We start from the raw sequence: 25756 nt of genomic DNA, 5'->3' as shown, positions 1-25756 counted from the left end.
AATTATTTATTATAAATAAGCTGAATTGACCATTCATTCAAAAATAAATAAATTACTTGAATGTATTATTAAAATAACCATTGAAAGTATTAAAATAAATGAATGATTGAGATTAAATTATTCTTTTGGGTATCATAGATTCATAGCCATTCATTTATTTTATTGTATCATAATTCTCTATGGACCAGGGTTTTTGTTTGTCCATCACCTAATTTCGGTGGGTTTATTTTTCTCAAAGTTTGGAACAGCTACATCCAATTGGGATTTTCTTTTTGTCATTTGGTGACCTTTATTATTTTATTTGGAGGCTACTTTGAAATGAGATTAAAAACTAAAAAGAGATAAAACGGAAATAAATATTAAACTTAAGAAGAGAAAAAAGTGACCTTGTCGTTTAATAAATTAGTTTTAGATTTTATGTTTTCCTTATTTATTAAAATGGAAACTTAGGCTTTGTTTGGATTTGAGGATGGAAAAGGGGGAGTGAAAAAGGAGAGATTTGAAGGGAAAGTGAGTGGAAAGTGAGGTTGTTTGGATTAAGGGAAAGTGAGTGGAACTGGAAAGTGTAGAGAAAGTTTCACAAGTTTGTGAAAGTTTGTGAATGAAATGATTGATGTGATAGATAAAAATAAATTTTTTAATTGATAATTGTGAAAGATTACTATTTTGCCCTTAAGTTAAAAAAAGTTTATAATTATTATAATTAAAAGATAAATATATAAATTTTAACTAAAAAAATTATAAAAAATTAATTTAAAAATAAATTAATTTAAATATTTGGTTTAAATTTAATGATAGATAAAAAATAAAAATTTAAGAGATGAATATATAATTTACACTTTTACCCTTAGATTAAAATTGAGTATAATATTATTTATTATAATTATAATTACAATAAAATTATATTAATAGGTATAATTTATTAAAAATATAATAAATAATGATAAGAATAAATATTAGAGAAATAATAAGAATCATAATAAATAATAATGATATTAATTATAATAAATAATATTATTAAAATTAATAAAAATGAAAATAATAATATTTATAATAATAAATAATAATAACAAAATATATTATGATAATTATATTTTGTAACATTATTTTATTAATGTTTATGAAAGTGTTATTATTATAATTTTATAAACATGTATTATTTTATTTTTTTTTATATTTCCACTTTTTGATGTTAATATTTAATATATAATACCTTAAATTAAATATAACTATTTAATATTAATATTTAATATATATATATATATATTAAATATTTATCAATTAAATATTATTTAATTTATATATATATATATATTAAATATTAAATATTTAATATATATATATAAATTAAATATTAATATTAAATAATTATATTTAATTTAAGGTATTATATATTAAATATTAATATTATATATATATATATATATAAACGTATTAAACATTAATAACAAATTAATGTGCCCAGAACGGCCCGTTCCGAAAGTGGAACGTCCCGTTCTGGGGTTATTAAGTACTCCGCAAAGGTCACAAGTGGAACGACCCGTTCCAAAAGTGGAACAGCCAGTTTTAAAAGTGGAACGACCCGTTCTGCTTTCGCATTTTTCTCATAACATGCATTTTTGGAACGGGCCGTTCCGGGTTCCACTGACAGCGAAAATACCCTGCATAATCGATTATGCTTGGCCACATAATCGATTATGGCCTTGCACAATCGATTATACCTCACCCATAATCGATTATGCAAGGCCATAATCGATTATGTGACCAACCATAATCGATTATGCTCCTTCGTATATGATCAAACGAAGACCTCTTTCCACAATCACTCACCACCAACACCCACCAGCCACCATCAGCCACCCAACGTCGAGAATCAGCACCAGCCCGTGGAGAACGTAAACCTGAATCCTCTGCTGCATGACACATGCATGGGAGGGGCATTTTCAGATTTTCACAAATCCTACGTGACTTTCAGCTCCTTTCTTCCCTTTTGTGCGAGGAGAGCAACAGTGCTTCTCCTCGCTTTTCTTCGCCTTTCTTTCGTTCCAAATCACGGGAAACAAACACACACAATCCACGCCTTTCTTTGCTCGTAAACAGTATTTCTCCAAAAACAAACACTACCTTAAAGCTTCATTGAAAAGGGCCTCAAAAAATATTCTACTAGATAATATTGACAGCTATTTTACTCTTTACACTTCCATTTCTTTTTAAATTATCTTGATATCTACTTTTTTTTTTTACTCCAAGTCTCTTCCCTTCCCTTCCCCACTCTCTCGTTTCCACCCCCCATCATCTTCATTTGACAGAAACCTGAATCTTTAATGAAATTTCTCCTTCTAATAACAATTTTTTTATTTATAAAATTTGAATTTGATATCTTTCAACAGTAGAATTACTAGATACACAACAATTATAAACGAAAGTACAAATACAAATATTCAACAAAAGAATTACTAAAACTCATTATCCTTCTCCTAAGGAATGATACAAATATGTGCGAGTTGTTGTAAACATACATGAGTCCAATTTTAAATAAACAAAAACTAATAAAAAAAGTAAAATAAAGAAATCTTAAAAACTTACTATCTATTAAATATTGTAACAATTAATATAATTTATTAAAGAAAGAAGAATAAAATAAATATTAAAAATCTAAACGATTCTTTTGAGTGGAAAAAAGTGCACCAAAATGTAAGAAAACTTTCGTTGTTTATTATATAAAAAAATTAAGAAGAATATCAACAATATTTTTTAATATTTTATTTTTTATTTAATTAAAATTTATTAAAAATTACACATTTTAGTAAATTTTACACCGATTAGGAGACAGAAGGCTCTAGGAAAAATTGTATTGGTTTTTAATTTTAGTCAATTACAAAGAAAGCATTATGGCCTAGGAAGAATATTCTCACATTTCTGAAGATATTAAAATTAAGATCAGTAAAATAATTATAACTATTAGTATGTATCATTAGAAATTTAGAATAGAATATAACGTCCATGCAAGGTTGACCCGACCCGTAAAACCCACTCCGACCCGGTCCATTAACAAAGGGATAGGGATCGTCGCTAGACACTGTTCACACTTCACACACACCGTTCTGTCTTATTTCTTTTGGATTCCCTTGGCTTTCAATTTCACTCCTTAGCTAGGTTGAGGAGCTAGGGTTTATCGAGGGTTTCGTTCGTTCCTTCCTTTCTCTCTGCAACAATGGCGAAGCCTGGGCGAGGTCGTCGCTCACCCTCCGGTTCCGCTTCCGGCTCCTCGCGCTCCTCTTCCCCCTCCGATTCTCGCTCCTCCTCTCGCTCCCGCTCCCTCTCCCGCTCCCGCTCCCCCTCGCGCTCCAGATCCTTCTCTTCTTCCTCGTCTTCTCCTTCCCGCAGTTCGCGCAGCCGCAGTCCTCCGCCGCAGAGGCGCCGAAGGTACGGCACCGTTCGTTTTTGCGATCGGAGCGTCTTCCGTCCGCATTTCGTGTCTGTTTTTCTGGAGTGTTTGTTGTTTGTTATTTTCTTAGCTGCTGATTGTTGATGTTGAAGTTGAGGACTCTTTGTTTTTATTTATTTATTTTTTATTTTTGGATTTCGTGCTGGAAGTTTTTGCCTGCGGTGTGATTGAGAGATGTGTGGAGATTGAATCTTGTGGAAATGTTTGGTGCGCTAGGTTTTGTGTTGTTTCTGAAGAGGATTAACGGTCGTTTTGGTTTTCTTTAAGCTGTTTGTGTGTGTATGAGTTTGAATTGTAGTTGTGGCTGAGATGATTATGCAGGTGAACTGGTTAAGTGAGTTGGAAAGATGACTATGGAGGATGTGAAAGTGGTTTTTTATTTTATAAACATTCTGTTTATTATTATTTTCTTCAAATTTTGGTCAATTTGGTTTTTGAAGACCAGGTTGATATGATGCTACTTTTTTTATTTTGTAGTCCTGTTGAAGGAGCTAGGCGAGGGCGGTCTCCTCCACCACTGTCTAAGAGAACTTCTCCTCCTCCAAGGTAATGAAATAATTTCAAATTTGTTATTTCGATTTTACTTTTTTGTGTTAGTTCTTGAATAAACTGTCACAGGGACTAGAAATTGTCATTTCAATGTATATCTTGTATGCTATGTGTAAATGATTGCAGTTGCGATTCTTGTTAAAGTTTAAGTGTGTTTGGATGAGTGTCTGCAAAATTGATTTTGAATCAAATTGATTATCAAGTGAAGTGATTTAGTTTTGAAATTTTTTTCCTGAAAGCAGCTTCGTGTAAATTTTTCAACCCAATGCTAAAGTTGATTTTTATCACTTCTAGTCAAACTGAGGTTTCGGGTCTAAATCAATTTTACCTAGCATTAACCAAGCACTATATTCTTATAAAATCAAGTTTGACTGTAGTGAAAATCAATTCTCATTACTTCTACGAAACCAAGCGAACTCTAACATGGTATATCGTGCAAGTTGATAAGATGCAAATTAGTAGTGGGACAACAAAGTTGACACAGTTTTCTATGGTGTCTGGTGTTAACTGTCTAGTGTTTCACTGTTCCATTTGCATTGTATATTTTAATTTTGATGTTTCACTTCATAATTTTAAATTTAAATTCAATTCAGCATTCTTTGGATGTGATCCTTCTACATTCATCAATTGATGGGCTTTCTTCAATTTTGTGTTGTTTGTACTTTTTACTTATGTATTTATCTCTTGTGCCTGGACACAGGAAACCTTCTCCTGTACGCGAATCACTTGTTCTTCATGTAGAAAAGCTCAGCAGAAATGTCAATGAAGGCCATTTGAAAGAGATTTTCAGTATGTTTAATTTTTTCTACCTTCCAAGTTTTTTCTTACATTTTGAATGACATAACATAGGTTCTCTGATATCCTTGAGACCTTGAGGTTGCCATATAATTGGAAGAGTTATTATTTGGCAATGCATGTTGAAATTGTCCGGTCCAATGACAATGTAAGCGATGTCTCATGGAAGTAGCATCCACGAGTTTAGCTCAATGCAACTTTTCTTTTTGTTCCTTTTTTATTTAGGTTAATGTGTCATTAAACTGTTACTTTCAATTGATTAAACTTCATTATCAGTGATATTAGTATTATTAACTGGAAAGACACAGTAGCTTGATGCTTTATAGCATAATTAAGGAGGCGTTTGTTTTATGTAATCTTTTGGTATTCCCGGAAATATGAAGGTGAGAATATTTATACTCATGGAAGTAACGTCCATGAGTTTAGCTCAATGCAACTTTTCTTTTTGTTCCTTTTTTATTTAGGTTTATGTGTCATTAAACTGTTACTTTCAATTGATTAAACTTCGTTATTACTTTATTAGTGATATTAGTATTAATAACTGGAAAGACATAGTAGCTTGATGCTTTATAGCATAATTAAAGAGGTGTTTGTTTTAAGTAATCTTTTGGTATTCCCGGAAATATGAAGGTGAGAATATTTATACTCATGTTTGTTAGACGGCTATAAAAAGATATTCCCGGGTACATTTTATTCCCAAGAATGTAAAACCTTCCTATTTTACATGCTTCTCATGAGAATGGAAGTTATTTTTTTTTTTTAATAACTACCTCTTCCCTCTTTTTCGTTCCACATTTCTTCACTATTTTAATATTTTAATTAAATAAAAAAATATTTTTTCTAAAACTAATCATGTCAAACGGATTCATGGGAATAGCATTCTTTGATATAATATTCCCGGGAATGAGATTCCCTGGAATACAATATTATACCCAGTGGTGGATCTACAATTAAAGGACTAGGGGCAATTGCCCCCAGAAGGTTCCTTTTATTTATTTGAATACAGTAAGTAATTTATTGTTTCCCCCATCGAAATAAAGGCTTCCCTCATATATTTATTTGAATATTGCACTTATAACTTTTAATGTTTCAATTCAATTGTTACAGTGGCAAATGTCAATTGTTTTTTGAATTAAAAAAATTTATTAAAAGATCAGGACATGCAGCGAGCTAACCTTTTTAATTGCCCTTTTATTTTTAATGCTTCATCTTCTATAATAAAAATATTACTGTATAAATATTTTCTTGCCCCCATTAAAAAAAAGTTCTGCATCCATCACTGATCATACCTTGAAGCAAACTCTCCCTAAGGGAAGAGACATTTTAGTGACCTTAAGGAATTGATATCAGTAACTGAAAGCAAGCTTTAATGACCTCTATAATTTAAGATGCCATATCTGCTTTTGGTGACCCTTTTGTAACACAACCTTATGCATAAACTTTGCAGGTAACTTTGGTGAGGTTGTAAGTGTGGAGCTGGCAATGGATCGAACAGTAAGTTTGCTTTTACTTTCACATTGTAACTTTAGAGGAATTTAGTATGATATGGCATTTTAATCCCTTGCTCATTTCCAGGTTAATCTTCCAAAAGGATATGGATATGTGCAGTTCAAGACAAGAGGGGATGCAGAAAAAGCATTGTTATACATGGATGGTGTAGGTTTCTGTGACTGAATAGGATTGATTTCCATAATCAAGCTTGCTGGCTGTTGCATTTGTAAATTTGATGCCTTTGTATTTTGTAATACAGGCCCAAATAGATGGCAATGTCATCAAGGCAAGATTTACCCTACCTCCAAGGCAGAAAGTTTCACCACCCCCAAAGACTTCTGCTGTTGCTCCAAAGAGAGACACCCCCAGGACTGATAATGCTAATGCAGATATTGACAAGGATGGGCCAAAGCGTCAAAGAGAATGTACGTACCTGATGTTTGGGCATTTTCTTCTTCTTCTTATTTGTATTATCATATTGGTGTCGTTTATGTTTACTGAACTGTAGTTTGATGATACCAGCTTCTCCTCGTAGAAAACCTCTTCCCTCCCCGCGGAGGAGGTCTCCTATTCCTCGAAGAGCTGGATCTCCAAGAAGACCAGATTCTCCTCGCCGACGTCCAGATTCTCCTGTCCGTCGCCGATTAGACTCTCCTTATCGTCGTGGAGGAGACACACCTCCTAGGAGGCGGCCTGTGTCTCCTGGAAGAGGTCGTTCTCCATCTCCACCAAGACGCCTTAGGTCCCCTGGAAGGTTGGCTTTCAACTGCATATATATTTGGGTAACAGTTTCCTTTGTCAAGTCTACTCATTTATATATAATCTCTATAGGGTTTCTCCCAGAAGGTTGCGTGGAAGCCCAGGTCGGAGACGATCACCTCCTCCTCCTCCAAGGCGCCGGTAATCTTATTATTATTATTATTATTATTATTGTTTTCTTTGATTATCACTTTGCATTTTGTGATGGGTTGTACATGTGATTGATTGCCCTCTTAAAAAACGAATATTTTCCTTCAGATCACCACCTAGACGAGCTCGAAGTCCTCCTAGAAGGTCCCCATTGGGTCGTAGACGGACTCGCTCTCCAATACGGAGGTCTGCACGCTCACGGTCAAGATCATTTTCACCTCGCAGGTAATTTTTTTGCATGATTATGTTTCATCTAGTACATCGATTGATAAAATTAGCTTCTGTATATTTTTTCCGTTCTATAGTATGTTTTATTTTTGTCAATTTGTTTGCTTTTTTGGTTAATAGAATATTTTGGTAGAAGGAAAAAAAAAAGCGATAGATAATGAGAATGTGAAAATATGATGCTTGGACCAGGTGGATTCTTTAGTTATCCAGATCCCTTTAAATGATCATATATGCAAACTTAATGAAATTTAACGAGGTTTAATGCTAGTAATCGAAGGCGTAAACTTCCATATGTTAAAAATGAATTCCTTGTGATAAATAATGACAGAAGAAAGAGATTTCAGAGTAACTACTCTGCTGATTAGCAGGAACCAAAGAAATGTTTATTTCCAAAATTCTTTCAGGATTCAAAATCTTTTAACTAACATTTGGATGCTTATGAAAATACATGAAAAGTTTTATGGATTTCTAGTTATTTTTTTTTGTTGAATGCCTGAATGCACTTCGAAAATATTTGAACATTGCATATTTTATTCTCTTGACAGAGGTAGACCACCTGTTAGACGTGGGAGGTCATCATCCTATTCTGATTCACCAAGTCCGCGCAAGGTATGTGGCCTTTTCTCATTTATATGGACAGTGTTATTTTTACTTGAAATATTATATGGCTCAGTCCTTCATAACTTTGACAGGTAACCCGGAGATCAAAGAGTCGCAGCCCAAGAAGGTAATGTATTTTAAATAATTTTTTTTGTCAAATCTTCCCGTCGATTTCTTCTCTGCTTTTTGTAGCATTCACTGTTTGATTTCCCTGGAAAGTTTCTTGGGATTTGTTTAACAACATTGATTCTTTGTTCTTTTTATATTGCTGAAATGCTTTTTCTTCTTTTCGAAATTCAATCATTTGTGGTCTAGAGCAAGATTAAAATAATTTTATTAAGATTTTCCATCTGTGACTTGAAGGATTTGTTCCCTTCAAAAAGACTTAAATGTAAATAAGGGTAATTTTTTTTGTAAATCTTGTCAATTTCTCTTCTTCAGTCTCATTTCTTTTTTCAGTAACTGGATTTTGGATGTTAAATTATTTTAAGTGCACATATCTCGAGGTCAAATACTGGCTTGTTAAAGAGTTTGCGATTTTTCAGATTTTTATTTAAGGATATTTATCAGTAAGGCCTGCTTTGAAGATTTAATTGATAATTCTGCTTAGGTGTTTGCGATGATGTTTCCCATAATTTTTGGTAATGTAAATATATACTCCCTAATTATAGGCCTTTGAGAGGAGGAAGAGGCAGTAGCAACAGCAGCAGCAGCAGCTCCCCACCACCAGCTCGCAAACCATAGATAATTCTTGTACATCTGTTGTCTCTTTCTGTTGATGTATTTATCGAGATTCTGTACCAGCTTGTTATAGCTGCCATGTGCTTGGGGATATATGTTGCTTTTCATTGTTGTCTATTAACTAATTTTTTCTTATTAGCACTAGAATTGTTTTGGAAACTAACCGTTCTGTTTATTTCCGTCTGGATTATTCCGAAGCTTTGTTATGTTGATCTAAAATGCAAACCATTGGAGATGATAGTTGGCTTTTTTTTTTCTTTTTTTCTTTTGTATTCGGAACAGTTATAATGTCAAGTAATTCAGTGAAATTTCTATGTTCGTTAGTTTAGAAATTTGAATGCGAAGAAAGTAGATGTCTAATGTGTAGTTTCCTAGAATTTGCTCGAAATGCAAAACTGAGCCATGATTTTATTTATCTTGCAACAATTGTACGAAGAAATTCTTTCTAAACTTGGTTATAGTTTACTTTCGGCTTATGAAGGCGTATTTTGAGAAAACATGCGAGTCAAGCTTTTATTTGATTTTATCTTTTTTATTTTTATTTTTATGTGAGTGCCAAGATTACAAAGTAAGATTTGGAATTAATTTCTATTTGAAGTACAATAAAGGGTTTGCAAATAGTTGACAGAAAGAAAAATTGGAGGGTAAATTACCATGAAGAGGCACTTAATTTCTGAAAATAATTCTGAGCAAGTCTTTCAAAGTTTGTTATTTTATGTAACTTTTTACAAGTAGTTATTTATTACTGTTTTAATTTTTGAAGACATTAATATTATATTTAAGTTACATTTTTTTTTTGTAACAAAAAAGTAACATGTTTTTCAGTATTGAAATAAAGTGAGTATTGTACGTTAGAAGACTTTTTTTCTTTAAATTTTTATACTTTCAAAAACTAAAGTATTTTATATACTTTTAGGATTGCAAGAGGTTTTACTACTTTCTAGATTGGAGTTGCTTTTCAAGTTGTACCCGCTGAAACCCTACTTCATGTCCAAATATACTTGGGTTGAAACAAGATAAAAAATTAAGAACTATATTGTTAACCATTGTAACAAAATATTTAACTTGTATCATTGTTAATTATACTTCAATTTTTATTTTTATTTTTAAATTTAGGGTAGACTTGAGTTATCCCGACAATTAATAAATAGGAGATTAATTTTCCTGGAGGTAAAAATATTAGTTTTTTTTACACGGCAAAATATTAGTTATACTTTAGAACAACTTTACTCGTAAATACATTTTTAATTCATGTAATTAGAAATCTAACCCCCTTCGTATACTTTTTTTAATAATTTTTTTTAAAATTTTATAATTATTTCAAGATTATTCTTTTTCACTATTATTTTATTTTCTATTTCTCCATAAATCTCTAATTAATCACTTTCCCCCCCTAGTAATGGATCTTTCGAGCTGGTATATAATTTACTTGATAAATAATTAAGGCTTAAATATTTTAGTTCAAATTTAGAGTTAGTTCTTCAAATTTAGAGTGATTTTTTTTTTGATCTCCTAAATTTGAAATTGTTGTTTTTAACCCTATAATTATTAAAAATCTTATTTTAATCTTTAGGTCATCAATAATATATAATTAAGATAATTATATAATATTAATTAGATTTAATGTAATATTTTTACTAAAAAATATTGATAAATAGATTTTATATAACAATATTTGACAGATTTATTAACAAAACTTAAGTATAAAGATTAAAATAAATGTTTTAAAATTTTAAAGACTAAAAATAAATTTATCTTAAATTTAAGAAATTAAAAATATATTTAAGTTAATAACTTAAAATCAGAAAAGGAAATTAAGAAAAATGGTATATTTGGGATCCAAATGGCGAACACATCGTAGATTAATCTAAACTTGGACCTATGTGTCGACCCGATCCATTTCCACATCTGTCAGTGCCACGGTCTCTGACACACACACTCTCTCTCTAGGGTTCAGTTTTGCCCCCAATTTTGTGTACCGTTTCCCTTTTGAAGTTTCGTTCGAAGAATCCTCAATCCCAAATTGGCCTCTCTCTTCGCGATTACCGCTTTCAAAGAGAACAAGTTGAAGAGCGAACACTCGTCCCACAGCTCCGAATATTTGTAGAATGAAGAAGACAGACACAACGAGGTAAAATTAGGGTTGTCACAAAATTATATAAAAAGCCTTTCTTTTTCATCTAACGTAATTTTCCCCCGAGAAAACTTTGAGCTTGAGAATTCTCCAATTTTGTTGGATTTCAGTTCGGAATATTCATCGGGTTATTCTTGATATAGTTAAGTTCCTATGCATGTGCAGTGTGTGTATGATCGTAGGGTTGTCTCCTGTGTTGGTATTTCTGCAGAAGAGTTGTTAATTCAGGTCCAAGCCAGATTCTAGAACCTGCTATTTTTTGTTTGCCTTTACTAATACTTGAGCTCAATTTAATGTTTTCTGTTTGCACCTTGTCATAATATGAGGACCCATGTGATGGTTTCATTATTTTGGCTCCCTGATCATCAAGAATATCCCTAGAATGATAATGCTGTTGTTGTAATCACGAATTTAACTTTCAACAGGATGCATTGCACATGAATTTTGTTATCTTAGGTTTGTGGCTTTTTTCCTGTGTTGACAGTTTGGTTGGTTCCACTTGTCTAGACTAAGATAGCAGACAGACTAAGAGGTTTCATGGCAGGCAGTGGCCTGCCATCTTTGGGTCGTGTGAAGCTTACTGATTTAGTCCCTTCAGACGGGTTGCCTTCTGATTCTTATAAAATATCAGTTTCTATTTTGTCACAATCTCTGGCTCAGTTTTCGGCAGTCATCATCCAGTTTCCAGCAAGTGATGGGGCTCTTCTGAGATCTGGGATAGAATCTGCTCGCCTCTATTTCCACCAAAGGGAAACATATCCGCCTGCAGATATAATCCATACAAATGAGTCTCGTGAGTGGTGCAAAACATCTGGTTATTATACAGATTCTCATTTGTGGCAAGAAACATATGACTATAGACCAGGATTGACTCCTTCAGAACCTAATGATTCAATTGAGTTTCCTCCGGCGGGTTTGCCAGATATCTTTGCTTTATTTGGAAAAGCAGCAAGAGATATTCTGGATGCAATTGGCTACCATTTGAATTTGCGCAGCTCTCCATTTGTAGAAATACTGGATAATGTTCCCCTGAGAAATAGGGAAATATCATCTTCAGTCTTGTCTGTTTGCTGTCATGCAAGGCCATCATTTCAGGGGTCACAGCATCATAATATAACTACTCAGGAGGATAGCCAATTGATTATGTATCCTGACCATGATCACCAAGTTGATAAAAGCTTGCTATCACTTGTTAAGTCTGACAGGGCAGGTTTACATATAAGGGACTTTCAAGGGCGGTGGATTCTTGTGGATGGAGATCTGGGACCTCAAGAAGCTATTGTTTATCCTGGGCTTGCTCTTTACCAAGCAACTGCAGGATATGTAAACCCTGCATTACACAAGACTGAGATTAATATGGAGGCTAATATGTATGGACGATGTTCTTTAGCCTTCAAACTTTTGCCCAAGTCAATGACCAGTTTTGATTGTTCAGAAATGCGAGCAGCAGGTTATGGAATTGAAGCTCAGTTCCAGCTTCCTGTTCCGGTGGATGATTTTATGCAAAGATCTCATCCAACAGATAGTCTCTTTAACAGGCCTGGTTTCCAGTGCTTTAATTTCCAACCAACGCATGATGGTATGTAGCATTCTAATTATATTGGGAATGTGATTTGTTGTATACTTTATTTGAATAGGACTACAGGAAATTTGTTTGTATTCTTCAAAACTTCATTTAAGAACATGCTTAATTTGAATGATGCCTATGCTGAAATTTGAATGCCAAACCTATTTTTTAAGGTTGGGGTGGAGTTGGAATAGGGATGTAGGTATCTTGCATATACATGATTGTTTCCTCAATTTTCCTATATTTGTAAATCCCAATATTGCCATATTCTAATGAACATTAGAGAAACTGGGAAAATAAAAATTAAAGGGTACAGCTTGTTTATTTTCTTTATATCATATAGCATGACTAAGTCTCTCAAATATGATGGTACTTTATCCTTTTGTTGTGCTAAGTATCAGCTCCCAACATAAGTTAGGTGATGAATAAAAGAGTACTGTCCATGAATTACTGGATGAAGGAGATGAGTATATTGAAGTTGTGTATTGTGCTTGAAGTCTGTTTTAGTCAGCATTGGAAACTTACATAATGTTGATCATGAGTAAACATTCTGAACTTGTGATTGGTGGTGTTCTTTAAGCTGCATTCTAGCATTACATTTGTCCTCTATATAATAATTAGTTCATTGTTTTTCCTGTATCTCAGATGTTATTTATGAAAAATGTTCCAAATTGTCACATTCAAGATGGGTAGCAAGATAAATTATATTATTATTGTTTGACCAACTTGTAGTCGGCTTCTTTCATTTATATTAGTAGTACTTGGCTCAAAGGAATGCCAAGGTGGAAAAAAACATGTTCAGATGCTTTTAGGAGAATGCTTATTTGCCTAAATAAGAACAAGGATATTGTTTGAAATTTAAACTCAGTTTACTGTATTTGGTATTTCATGAAAATTTTCATTTTTTCATTCATGAGTATGATTGCATTGAGATTGAATTAGTGTCAATTCTGCTTTGAGAGTCGTCCTTAGTGCAAAGTTTTTAACAGCAGGTCCTTGGATCGATGAAATGCTGGTACAGGATCTATGAAGACTTTGATGCGAAGAAGGAAGCAAAATCCCAAAAGCAAACCTTTGCCACCTTCCAAGAGGTTAAGGCTTGAGGCGCAGAGAGTTTTGAAAGAAAGGGTCCAGGATATTGCTGATAAGAAAGGCATCAAGCTGCGGTTTTGTAATCTGAAGGAATGTGAAAGTCACATTCACAGTGTAGATAGCCCATGTGCAAATATACGGGTGGAGATAGGGTGGCCGCTTGGTGTTCCATTTGTTCATCCCCATGATTTACCTAATAAGGCAAAGCTGGGTTTTCTTGAAGCATATGAACCTGGTTGGACAGAAGCCCATCAAAACTCAGACAGGCTAGTCAACACTCGGCTAACTTTAACTGTAACTCTCCTTTTGCAAGTTTCATGTCCATATGCATATTCTACTTTTTATTTAAAACTGTTAAACGGTTGTAGCGTATCTAAAGCTAAGAATATGCATATTTTTTCAGGGTGATGAAAAGATTAAGGGAAGTTGAAGCTTAACATAAATAATTTATTCACATGGTTGTAATTTAACCAAATTCTCTTCATTACCCAGTCAATGTGTTCCATGCTACGATTATCAACATGAATAATGTTTAACACTTTTTATTTACATATCAAAAGAACCAGGGAGGTTTCCGATCCTTTGTCATATTGTCCTTTTGTCAGAGGGCTACAATCCTTTGTCACATGCTTTTGTATTTACTTAGTTGCTTAAGACTTGTAACAATGCCAATTTTCCTAGATATTGTATCCTTTCTTAACCTGGAGTGAACCAAATTGCCCCGAGTTATATACATCTCGATGTATGGAACAAAAATACCAGTACTGTAGGCTATGTAATGTGATGAGCATTTGAAATCCAGTTATGTAATGATCAATGGTTGATAGAAGATCCAGGACTGATGTTGTGGTAGTGTAACTGTTATATGCATTGCCTGGATTCTTGAATTGTGTAGAATAGTACTACTATGAGGCATTTGTTTCAGGTCTACTAATTAGCATCTGAGGATTTCACAATCTTATGTTAATTTATGACTAATTTAACAATTGAGTTTAACGAGTTATATTCATGTTTTGGTGTCTGCAGGAATCAGTCCCCCTGATTTCCAACATATGGGCAACATATGATCAGATTGTGAAGGTCTAATGAAGATAGGCCTATCTAGTTCCCAAGGGGCAGCTGAACCTGTATGTGGCTAGCTTTTAGAATTTTATGTTTGTCTATATATGCAACTTTTGAAGCATATGAATGAAAGAAATGTGCAGCGTTGAATTCTACAGGTGTTTTATTAATAGATTTCTTAGGATTATCAGACGCCAATCCAATCAAAATGAAGGGTAGGTTCAGCTCTAAAACTGATGGAGGTCTTGCTTGCCAGTATAAACCATATAAAATGAAGAGAAGATAATGATTTACAAATCAACAGAATAACTCCAAGCTTATTTCGATCATGAATATGCAAGAGTAATCTATTTTAACCGGTTGTTTATTAAGCACTGGTGTTCACGAGTATTTAAAAATAAGAAAGGTTTATATAATAATAAAAAAAAAATAAAGTTGTGGCGGGGCCACTTGTGAAATTAAAAATTAATGTTGATGAAATGCAGGGGCGTGAGATTACTTCATACTCATTTAATATAGTTTTAAAGTTGTTGGGATGGAGAGAAAATCTAACTAAGCAAGGTCTCCGGTATTAGAAAAGGTAAGAAAAATCAAAGGTTGTTAGCATCTAATCGCTTGTGCTTCTTAATTAAAGGATCTAAATTTGATCTTCGACATAGATGTGGAGTAGTCGTGACTAGAAGTTTTTATAGGAGAAAAAAAAGTTATTTTTTATATATATACAAAAAAAACATAGAAGAAAAGGCTTTAACAATTTCCGAGGGTTACTCTGGCCACTCATCAACTTGTGAAGTGATTTTAGCTAAACAAATTCACCTTGGGTATTACACCAAAATAAAAAGGAGTTTACTTGATCCTTTTCATATATTTTCAACTATCTTAACAATCGTCAAAGAATTTTTTCATAGGCCTTGGAAGGTTGATGGATCAATGTGCAGATTATCTGTCTAAGGCTTGGTTCTACTTCAAGAGTCTTGTTTCAACTTGTGCATAACATGTCTCGAGAGCTTCACATGTTTCTAAAGAGCGTAATCTTGTTACTTCTTTATTTTCTTTTATTTATTCCTTTGTATGTACCAAAAAAAAAACATATACCAAAATAAAACATGTTCTAATGACTCCTCTAAAGCTGGGCAACAAAAAGAAGCATGACCTATGGGAATTTTGCCATTAGTTAGTGCATTTGATAACTTGAAAGAGGACATGTGTTTGTTGGAATTGCTAGTGCAATATTATTTATGATTTTCTTTTTCTAACATTAGTTAAGTTTTATTACTTTTGTATAGTTAGATCTCATGAGATAAATTTCTTGTCTTGAATCAATTAAAAAAGTGTTCAAAATTGTATCACAATTTTAAAAACTAAAATCTCTTAAAAGATAAATGATAAAAACAAATTTTAATAATAAAATAATAGACCAAATTTAGATTTCAGCTGATATTTTCCACCATAAGCCAGATTTAGGATCTCCAACTACTGCAATACACTTTTGTATCCCTTGCACACTGCAAGACTAGCTAACTTTTGGTTTTTCCGATTCACTTTTTTGGCTTAAAAATCCCTCAAAAATCATATAATATGACGTTTTTAATTTTAAAAATTTATGCACAAAACGTTAAATAATTTGACACTTTCAAATTATTTGTATTCATGTATTGAACACGTCATATAGTGTGATGTTTTTTTTACTCTATAATCATACGTGTTCAAAATAATTTATCTCAGTAAAATATTTTTTAATTAATTTATTTCAATAATTATTTATTTATTATGGCCAAAAGGCCGTCTATTGGCTATTGCCCAATTTATTTTGAATTAAAATTTTATCTTAATAATATAAGAAAAAGTATATTATTAAAATTTAAATTAAAGATATATATTATTGAAATAAAATTCTAATCGATTGAAAAATAATATTAATTATATTTAATTTTTATTCTTTATAAGTCAAACTTAAATTTCTAGTGGTAGATTAGCTTCACTTGGTTTTATTCATTTACACCACTAATAATAGATGTAAATATTTTACTAAAAAAGTTAATAGATTTTATCTTAAAAACAAGTTTAAGGTAAAACTTAGTGCTAAATTTGTCAAGCTTGTTATTTTGGTTAAATTTTGTTTAAAATTATTATTTTTATATAACTTTAAAAGTAAATACCAAGATATTTAAATTAGATCAATAATTGAATGGGTTACAACGATATATATTTGTAGTTAATTGAATTCACAACAATTAAATTCTATTATTTTATTTTAATATGTTAAGACAATATATACAAAACAAAAATAACATAGTATTCATTATATTATAAATTAAATTTAAATTGTAAATATAAAAATTCACAACATATATAATATTTAAAATTAAACATAAGACTAAATCAAATGTCATCAACAACACATAATATGGTACCTTTGTAAAAGGAATGTAATATGGCCTACATGATGAATTGTGGTTGGGACCTCTGTACTCGTAGGGATGCTCTATGGGTTAAACTTATCCGGTGTAAGTATCGATGTAGGGAGTCTATTCTCCATATTATTAATTCGAACAAACCCGGTTCTAATTTGTGGAGAGGGATCTGTAATGTTTGGCATTATTTTCTTCAAGGGATTTCTTAAAATATTGGAGATTGGGAGTTGGTTTCATTTTGGAATGATAACTAAGTTCTAGGCTATGGTAAGCTGGTCGAGGAAGGTCATGTCATGCCCCTTGTGGAGAGTCTGCCAAAGAAGGTGTGTGAGTTTGTTGAAAGTAATTGTTATGACAATATGGAAAAGAAAGAGATCAAGAGAAAGAAGACGCCACACAAATTACGTGGTTCAGTCAGTGTGACTTGCGTCCACGGGCAGTTCAAGAGTTTCTTATTTCTGAATGAATAGAGATGATAATACAGACTTCTTTTAGCCTTATAACAAGGATAAAATATAACAGTCTCATTACAACTCAAATAAAGATAGAAATAGTAACAGACAAAATATAAATTCAAGACATATCAACAATTCTCCACCTTGACTTGAATTTTCCCAAGTCACCAGTAACCAAGAACAACTCTCTTGCCTATTATCCCCGAAGGGTCTCAAGCGATACAAACATTTACCAAGTCCAAGCTATGCTTAAACTTTTCAAAAGATAAAGGTTTAGTCAACATATCTACTGGATTGTCTACAGTAGCTATCTTTTCTATGGAGAACAATTTGTCTTCAATTACATCTCGTATGAAATTCAATCTGACATCAATATGCTTTGATCTTTCATGATAGACTGGATTTTTTGCTAAACACAAAGCACTTTGAGTATCACAATAAAGTATACGGCTCTGCACATTCAAACCTAAACTATCAATAAGACCTTGCAACCATATACCTTCTTTAACCCCTTCTGTCAAGGACATGTATTCCGCTTCAGTGGTAGACAAAGCAACAGTAGGTTGAAGTGTTGCTTTCCAACTTACAGCACAACCATAAAGAGTGAAAATATAACATGTCAAAGATCTTCTCCTCACGAGATCTCCACCATAGTCAGAATCTGCATAGCCAATAAGATCACACCCAATATCATTAGAACCATAAACTAAGCAAATATTACTAGTACCTTTCAAATATCGCATAATCCACTTCACAACCTCCCAGTGAACCTTTCCAGGATTACTCATAAATCTACTAACCACACTCACAGCATGAGCCAAATCTGGTCTTGTACAAACCATGACATACATTAAGCTCCCAACAGCATAGAATAAGGAACCGTATTCATATACTCCTTCTCTTCATCAGTACTAGGAAGAGTGCTAGCATCAAGTTCAAAATGTGTTGCCAAAGGAGTACTAACAGGCTTAGTATTCTCCATTTGAAAAGACTGCAACAACTTTTCAATGTATTTCTTCTGAGATACATAAAGTAGACCTGCATTCCTGTCTCTCCAAATCTCCATTCCTAAAATTTTCTTGGCATCACCCAAATCCTTCATCTCAAACTCACTACTCAACATAGTTTTAAGAGCATCAATATCAGTCTTGCTCTTAGCTGCAATTAGCATGTCATCCACATACAACAACAAATATATATAGGAACCATCTGATAGCTTCCTACTATAAACACAGTTATCTAACTCATTTCGAACAAAATTATAGGAAATCATAAAAGCATCAAACCTCTTGTACCACTACCTCGGACTCTGTTTTAAACCATACAAGGATTTTTTCAGCAAACACACATGGTTCTCTTTTCCGGCCTCAAGGAATCCATCTAGCTGTGACATGTAAATCTTCTCTTCTAAATTTCCATGCAAGAATGCAGTTTTCACGTCAAACTGCTCTAACTCCATATCCAAAGCACTCACCATAGCCAACAGAACTCGAATAGTCTTATGTTTTACCACAGGCGAGAACACTTCATGGTAGTCAATTCCCTTTTTTTGTGAAAAACCTTTTGCCACAAGTCTTGCCTTGAACCCGGATGGTTCAACACCAGGAATCCCTTCTTTCCTTTTTAACACCCATTTGCATCCCACTAGCTTCACACCTCTAGGTAATGGTACTAACTCCTAGGTTTGATTTTTCTTAAGTGACTGCATCTCCTCATCCATGGCAATTAGCCATTTCGATGCTTCTTTACTTTGAATTGCCTCCTTATAGGATTTAGGCTCATCAGAATCAAGATTTTCTCCAACTACCAAGGCATATGCAACAGAGTTAGTATCAACAAATTAGTAACATCTGCATACCTCGTAGGTTTTCTGATTTCCCTCCTTGTTCTCCTTGTTGCTATGCTTTGAAGCTCTTCTTGAACATTACTGGATTGTTCCACAGGATTCAAATTTTCTTTATTTGAATCTTCAACCTCAAGCTCCACTTTTTGATGAACTCCCTTATTTGTACTTTTATTTCCTGCAAGATTTTTAACCTCCTCTTTCTGGCCAATTATAGCAGACTCATTAAAAGTAACATCTTTGCTAATAACAAATTTTTTTGTTCTGTTATTTTCAGTACATCATAATCTATATCCTTTGACACCCATAGGATACCCAAGAAATATACATTTCATTTCCCTAGGCTCTAATTTACCATCATTAACATGAGCATAAGCAGGACAACCAAATATACGTAAGCCAGAATAATCAGAAGGTTTACCAGACCATACCTCCTAAGGAGTCTTTAAGTCAATTGCAGTAGATGGAGACCTGTTCACCAAATAGGCAGCAATATTAACTGCTTCAGCCCATAATTCTTTTGAGAGACCAGCATTTAAACGCAAGCACCGAGCACGTTGAAGTAGTGTTTGATTCATTCGTTCAGCAACGCCATTCTGTTGTGGTTTATGTCTCACTGTGAGGTGCCTGACTATACCTGCTTCTTTACAGTAATCATCAAATAATGCATTGCAGAACTCCAGTCCATTATCTGTTCTTAGAGTCTTGACTAATTTTCCGGTTCGTTTCTCAACCATAGTCTTCCACTCATTGAAATGCCCAAACACTTCATCCTTGGATTCAAAAAATACACCCAAACCTTTCTAGAGTAGTCATCAATAAACGTCACAAAATACCTGCTTCTTCCATGGGTTTACCCATAACACAAGATTCACAGAACTTCAATTTCCCTGTCATTGCTCCACTTAACAGTCCTTGTTTACTTAAAACTACAAGTCCACGCTCACTCATATGTCCTAACCTACAATGCCATAATTTTGTATTATCAACATGTTGCTCTAAGGAATGAGATCTAGACACCGTTCCCTGAAAGGAATTGCCAAGCATAACATAAATATCATGTTGTAACTTTCCTTTCATAACAACCAGAGCACCTTTAGAAACTGTAATCTGTCCATCATTTCCTGAAAAACTGTACCCTTGTTTATCTAAGGTACCCATAGAAATCAGGTTCTTCCGTAAGCTAGGAACATACCAAGCATCAAACGTTCTGACCATGCCATCATACATTTTTATTTGTATAGCACCACTACCTTTTACTCCAAGCTCTTCATCATCACCTAACTTTACACTACCATTCCATTCTTTAAATGAATTGAATAGATTCTTGTTAAAAGTCATGTGATAAGAAGCTCTAGTATCCATGACCCATGTATCAGCAAAACCAGTAGTACTAACAGTCAAAACATCTCCGCCATCTCTTTCATCTAAACTCTCACCAGAGACAGTTGCACTAGAACGAACAACAGCTGCACTGGCATTACTATTTCTATCTTTCTTTAGTTGTGGACAATTCTTCCTTACGTGCCCCACCTCTTTACATTTGTAACATCTCACTTTCTTTGACTTTGAAAGTGAATTACTACGTGTATGACCCTTGCTACTATTTCCTCTCTCCATGCTTATGCCTCTGCTAACTGTCAGACCTACATCATCCACATTAGAACTAGAGACTACTCTTCTCTTCAATTCTTTAGATTGTAAGCTGTCGTTCACATTGTTGAGAGTAATACTATCCCTGCCATACAACATAGTATCAATAAAATTCTCATGATTTTGGCAAAGAGCATAACAAAATAATAACTAGATCCTCATCATCAACTTTAACTCCAATACTCTGTAGGTCCAAGATAAATCGGTTAAAATTATCAAGATGATCTCTCACAAACATATTCTCAGACATATGCAAGGTATAGAGACGTTGCTTCTGATACAACCGATTGGTTAGGGATTTCTTCTGATATTTATCTTCCAACATCTTCCACATCCCTGTAGTCGTTGTCTCTTCACCTACCTCTCACAGAACCTCATCAGTCAAACTCAAGAAATCAAACTGTGCGCCTTTTCCAACATCGCTTTCTTTACATCATCAGTCATAGTCGTGGGTACACTACTACAAGATGCATATTCTACATCGGTTCTCTAAAGGTATCTACATCGGTTCTAAAACCAATATATAATAGAGCGACGTAGAAAATGTATACATTTTTACATTGGTTCTAAAAAATCGATGTAGATTTAAGCATAAATCTACATCGTTTCTCTAGACAACTGATGTAGATTTAAGAATAAATCTACATCAGTTCTCTGGAGAACTGATGTAGATTTATGCTTAAATCTACATTGGTTTTCTTGAGAACCAATGTAGATTGCATTTAAAAAAAAACATGCTTATTTTTTAATTATTTCTGATTACCTGTAATGAACATATATATAGCTCTAGACAAAATAATTATCATTCCCAACTGAAGTGAAACCACAAATCTGGCCATTCCCAAACAACATGATGTAGCATAAATTTTTGCAAATACTCTAGACCAGATAAACAAATGGTACCAAAGAAATAAATAAAAAATATTGTTTCAATACAGCAATTGCATTCCTCAAATTTACTCAAACCAAAAATGCGAGCATCAGTTCCTGTTAAGGAAATGCTTAAAATGTATCCAGAAAATCCCCTACGCACCCCACAAAAAAAAAAAGCTAGCATTCAAGCCAGAATGAAGGAACTTTTATTCTCTTACATGGAAACAAGGCAACAAGAAAAAAAAAATCTAAATTCCAAGACATATTAACAAGACATTCAATTTATAAAGAGACAAATGAACCCAAACCCAATTACACCAGGTACTCACTCACCCATCAATTGGGTTGCTGGTTGTAGTCAACTTCACAGGATGCAAAGGGTGTGCCACTGAAACCCAAAATCTATGACAGAGCAAACAAATCCTTTAATGGTAAACCTTGACCAAATCCTCTATTTCCAATCTACTTCCACATAGACAGCGAATCTTTGCATCTGGTTGAAAGGAATCATCAAATTCACCTTTAACTTTTACATCAAATTCTCCTTTAACTTTTACACTACTGCTATCTGATGCACCCTGCCCCTTGGATGCTAGATCAGTGGCCCCAGATATCTGCATTTTCCTGGGTAAAAGGAGATACAAGAATGCCAATAAAGATAACAAAGCCAACGACAAGAAACACATCATATATGAAGCAGTATAATCAACTTAAACCAGACCTAATAGTAAGGTGCCAGATCATTTATGTGAAATCAGCCAAGTAAGTTACGTCACTGCATGCATCTGAACCATACCAAAGCTAGAAGAAAATATTATCAAGAGTGTTGTTGCTAACACTTACCTATATGTATCATCCACTAATTTGGCCACCTGTTCTTTTCCCACAAAATTTAATTATAATAACTTCTTTCACTGATATCTTTCAATTTTATATTTATATTGAAGGGTAAATCTCTGTATTGCAAATAGTAATTAAGATATTAGAAATTATAAAATATGTTAAAAGTTCCTACTAATTGAGGATCTGTCTTTCAATTTTATATGTAAGAAAACTTACTATGCTTGCCAAAAAAACCCAACAAGTTCACCAAGACAAATGACCACAACCCAGTACCTAACCCAATTTTCCTTTTTTTCCACTTTGGGTGTTGGTGGGGCGGGGAAGGCCAGCAAGGTTGTGAATGGGTTTGGTTCACTTCGGTCTTCGGGTGTAGAGGGATTTGCCAGCCTCCAATTTTTCTCTCTTATTTTACACACCATATGTACCACAACATTCATACTACAACTTATTGAATTTATATTATTACATCACATTTAATTAACTTACTACATTTTAATTTTAATAATATAAGATACGATTACTTAAATATAAGATACGATTACTATATTATTAAATTTAAGATATATTTTGTTATATTAATGGATAAATCAACTTTAATGAGAAAAAATATAAGATACGATTACTTAAATATAAGATAATAGTATTGTTGATGCTCTTAGACATCGCTGCAAACGTAATTTTTTATTGATAAAAAAAAACTTGTTCTTGTCTATGTGTGTGCTGCATGTTGTGCTCACACTCAAATTAAAAATTCACCCCTTATAAAAATAAAAATAAAAATTCAGCCATTCATCCTGCATAGGTTGAGTATTTGTTCCTTTTTCGAACAATTTTCTTACCTTAAATAAAATGTATAACAACTCAATATGTTTAAGACAAATTTAGAAAAACTCATAAAGTTATTACAGTAAAAGATTTCTTAAATAAATGCATTATGATCCAATGAACTATGCCCACAAAATGTCCATTCATTTCCAGAAAAGATAGAACATGGCAAGCCAGCTTCTAACATAAAAAGTTAGAGAAGAGGGAAATAACAGAAATTTGGGATACAAATGCATGCCCAGGGAAAAAAAAGCAACTCAAATTTATCAATCTACAAGGAGAGTTTACATTGGAGCAAATGAAAAAAACATGCCCTTATTTCAAGAATTCCATTTAAATTATCATTACAATTACTATGATTGACAATTTCAACAACATGTTGATAGACAAATGGAAAAAATTTGCAGCTATGCTCAGTTTAGTTAAGAATTCAAATATTAAATTCTACACACATTTCCATATGTGAACATTGTCTAAAGTCTAAACTTCCAGTATATAGTCATGATGACAGCTCAAACAGAAACATTGTGAAAATAAAACAGATGGATATGACAGAATACCCAAATACCGAGTAATGTGTCTATGCATGTATACAATTTTACCTTGTTCATCTAAGAGAACGAATAATATGCACTGACATCAATATATCATCCAAAACCTCGAAGACGTCATACTAAATTCAGGATTAAAAAGGAAACAATACATGGAGTCCAAACCAAAGATATTACAACAATGAAATGAAACTTCATGTCATAAATTGACTGTATTCATCCATTTTAAGAGTTGCAAACTCGTATTATTAAGCACTAAGTATGATGTCTAATCATACAAGATCCATATATAATAATCCACATTGTATGTTACATGATGAGAAAACTCAGTGGGTGTTTGGATGCGCGTTGCATCAGGCTAACGCACGTATTTTCTTCCAAAAACGTGATTCTTCTCTTTGAATAGATATTTGGATTTTTCTTCTTTACACAATTTCAAGGGTGAAAATCAATTTTGCCTGAAACTGATAAAAATAGCTTCTACATTTAGAAAATTGATTTTTATAAATCAATTCTTAAAACGCAACACCAAACACACGCTCAGGAAAAAATGATTAACTAATTAAGGAAGAAACAGTGATTCTCATGGTCAACAAAACAATAATCAGGCAATAAATTACATTCAGCACTCAAGGTTTTTCCATTGAAAAAGCCTCACAAATAACAATGACAAACTTGGTAATAGTTTTATTATCTCACCTGCTTCTTTCCCTGCTTTGAAAGTTGTAACTGAGTGAGCACATCTTTTAGCTCTTTTATACGGAAATAGTTCAATTTTTCCTACAAGAGATGTCAAAAAATTAGGAAAGTAGAATAGCACACCCCTCGATTAATACAACAGTGCACCAAACCCAATATTAAAATAAATAAAATATGCCTCTGATCCATATTCCACAGTACAGGCTGATCAAAATCCAATAACAAAAGTACCCAGCCATCCAATCACATTGCCCACAAAGTACCCAATCATAACATAATCACAACATAAATAACATCAGTAGTAACAATCACACAAAAAATAAAACCAGTACTGAACACCGTGATTAACATTTAAGCATTAAGATATACAAAATAAATAAATAAATGCTACAAATCCAACCAATCAAACCAAGCACACACTATAGTTTTCCAGTAAAAAAGGTCTTGCAACCAAATCAAATTTCAATTAAACATAAACAATTTCCTTGCTCTTCCAGCCGGTTTAATCCCTAAACCTCAAGCACTGATGATCACCATAAAAATCGTATGCGTTTTCTGCATCAATGGCAAAGTCAATTCAACTTACACATATACAACTATTTTATGATTAACACCCAAACACCAATTTTAAAGTAGATGTATAAACCTAGAAAACAACTCAACTTACACATGGAATCTGTCGCTTTCCAGCAATGGTGTCATTGAATGAAATCAAGTTTTCACATAATCAACCCCGCCACGCTTTCTTTTGTTAGACTTCGAAAAGAAACATATCTGAGCCTAAGTGGTTGTGATTTAACATCCTTCTTTTCCCTCTTCTCCACAAGCTCAGCCATGTACTGGACAACAACCTAGGATGCACCAACACATGAAAATTGAGATTAAATAAATAGAAAGCTCTTATTTAAAATACCAAAGGAACAACATCAAACAAGAAAACCAAAAGGGCAGTTTACCTGTGCTCCCTTGTCAGCTATATCTCTC

At 33.2% G+C, this 25756-nt stretch overlaps 3 protein-coding genes across 8 annotated transcripts; 2 read left to right on the top strand and 1 right to left on the bottom strand.

The window, feature by feature from the left end:
- Positions 1-3092: 3092 nt before the first annotated feature.
- On the top strand, positions 3093-9001 carry SR45 (arginine/serine-rich 45). Its single transcript, XM_020377841.3, has 12 exons — positions 3093-3426; positions 3926-3994; positions 4698-4786; positions 6240-6286; positions 6368-6448; positions 6543-6708; positions 6806-7037; positions 7115-7183; positions 7301-7417; positions 7966-8029; positions 8113-8147; positions 8692-9001. Exons 1-12 carry the CDS (start codon positions 3215-3217, stop codon positions 8762-8764), a joined length of 1254 nt encoding a protein of 417 aa, XP_020233430.1. The 5' UTR covers positions 3093-3214; the 3' UTR covers positions 8765-9001.
- A 1629-nt stretch (positions 9002-10630) lies between these two features.
- Positions 10631-14771, top strand: LOC109813604 (2-oxoglutarate (2OG) and Fe(II)-dependent oxygenase superfamily protein). Of its 6 annotated transcripts, none has more exons than XM_083064580.1 (5): positions 10632-10892; positions 11061-11123; positions 11403-12474; positions 13484-13848; positions 14581-14771. In XM_083064580.1, exons 3-5 carry the CDS (start codon positions 11433-11435, stop codon positions 14638-14640), a joined length of 1467 nt encoding a protein of 488 aa, XP_082920706.1. In that variant the 5' UTR covers positions 10632-10892; positions 11061-11123; positions 11403-11432; the 3' UTR covers positions 14641-14771. The 6 variants fall into 6 exon arrangements, with proteins under 6 accessions (XP_082920707.1, XP_082920706.1, XP_082920705.1 ...); XM_083064579.1 differs by having other exon boundaries at positions 11380-12474; XM_083064581.1 differs by lacking the exons at positions 11061-11123; positions 14581-14771 and adding an exon at positions 13958-14540 and having other exon boundaries at positions 10631-10892; positions 11380-12474.
- Positions 14772-16964: 2193 nt separating this feature from the next.
- On the bottom strand, positions 16965-25433 carry LOC109813613 (retrovirus-related Pol polyprotein from transposon TNT 1-94). Its single transcript, XM_083065126.1, is given in 3 exon segments — positions 16965-18353; positions 18356-22478; positions 24773-25433. Coding segments are annotated over 2 exon segments (1263 nt in total). The 5' UTR covers positions 18963-22478; positions 24773-25433; the 3' UTR covers positions 16965-17697.
- Between the last annotated feature and the right edge of the window lie 323 nt (positions 25434-25756).

Source organism: Cajanus cajan, chromosome 10, assembly GCF_000230855.2.
Source record: "Cajanus cajan strain Asha chromosome 10, NIPB_CcT2T_4, whole genome shotgun sequence".
Taxonomy (NCBI): domain Eukaryota; kingdom Viridiplantae; phylum Streptophyta; class Magnoliopsida; order Fabales; family Fabaceae; genus Cajanus; species Cajanus cajan.
This window is presented reverse-complemented; position numbering and strand designations above follow the sequence as displayed.

What these genes read in the sequence shown, in the direction of transcription:
- SR45 (XM_020377841.3), top strand. Translation starts at nt 3,215, where the DNA reads ATGGCGAAGCCTGGGCGAGGTCGTCGCTCACCCTCCGGTTCCGCTTCC. An exon ending in AGCTGGCAATGGATCGAACA is followed by an intron (nt 6,287 to 6,367) that starts GTAAGTTTGCTT and finishes GCTCATTTCCAG; the next exon opens with GTTAATCTTCCAAAAGGATA. An exon ending in CATTGTTATACATGGATGGT is followed by an intron (nt 6,449 to 6,542) that starts GTAGGTTTCTGT and finishes TTTGTAATACAG; the next exon opens with GCCCAAATAGATGGCAATGT.
- LOC109813604 (XM_083064578.1), top strand. Translation starts at nt 11,433, where the DNA reads ATGGCAGGCAGTGGCCTGCCATCTTTGGGTCGTGTGAAGCTTACTGAT. An exon ending in TTTCCAACCAACGCATGATG is followed by an intron (nt 12,475 to 13,483) that starts GTATGTAGCATT and finishes ATGCTGGTACAG; the next exon opens with GATCTATGAAGACTTTGATG. An exon ending in ACACTCGGCTAACTTTAACT is followed by an intron (nt 13,849 to 14,580) that starts GTAACTCTCCTT and finishes TGGTGTCTGCAG; the next exon opens with GAATCAGTCCCCCTGATTTC.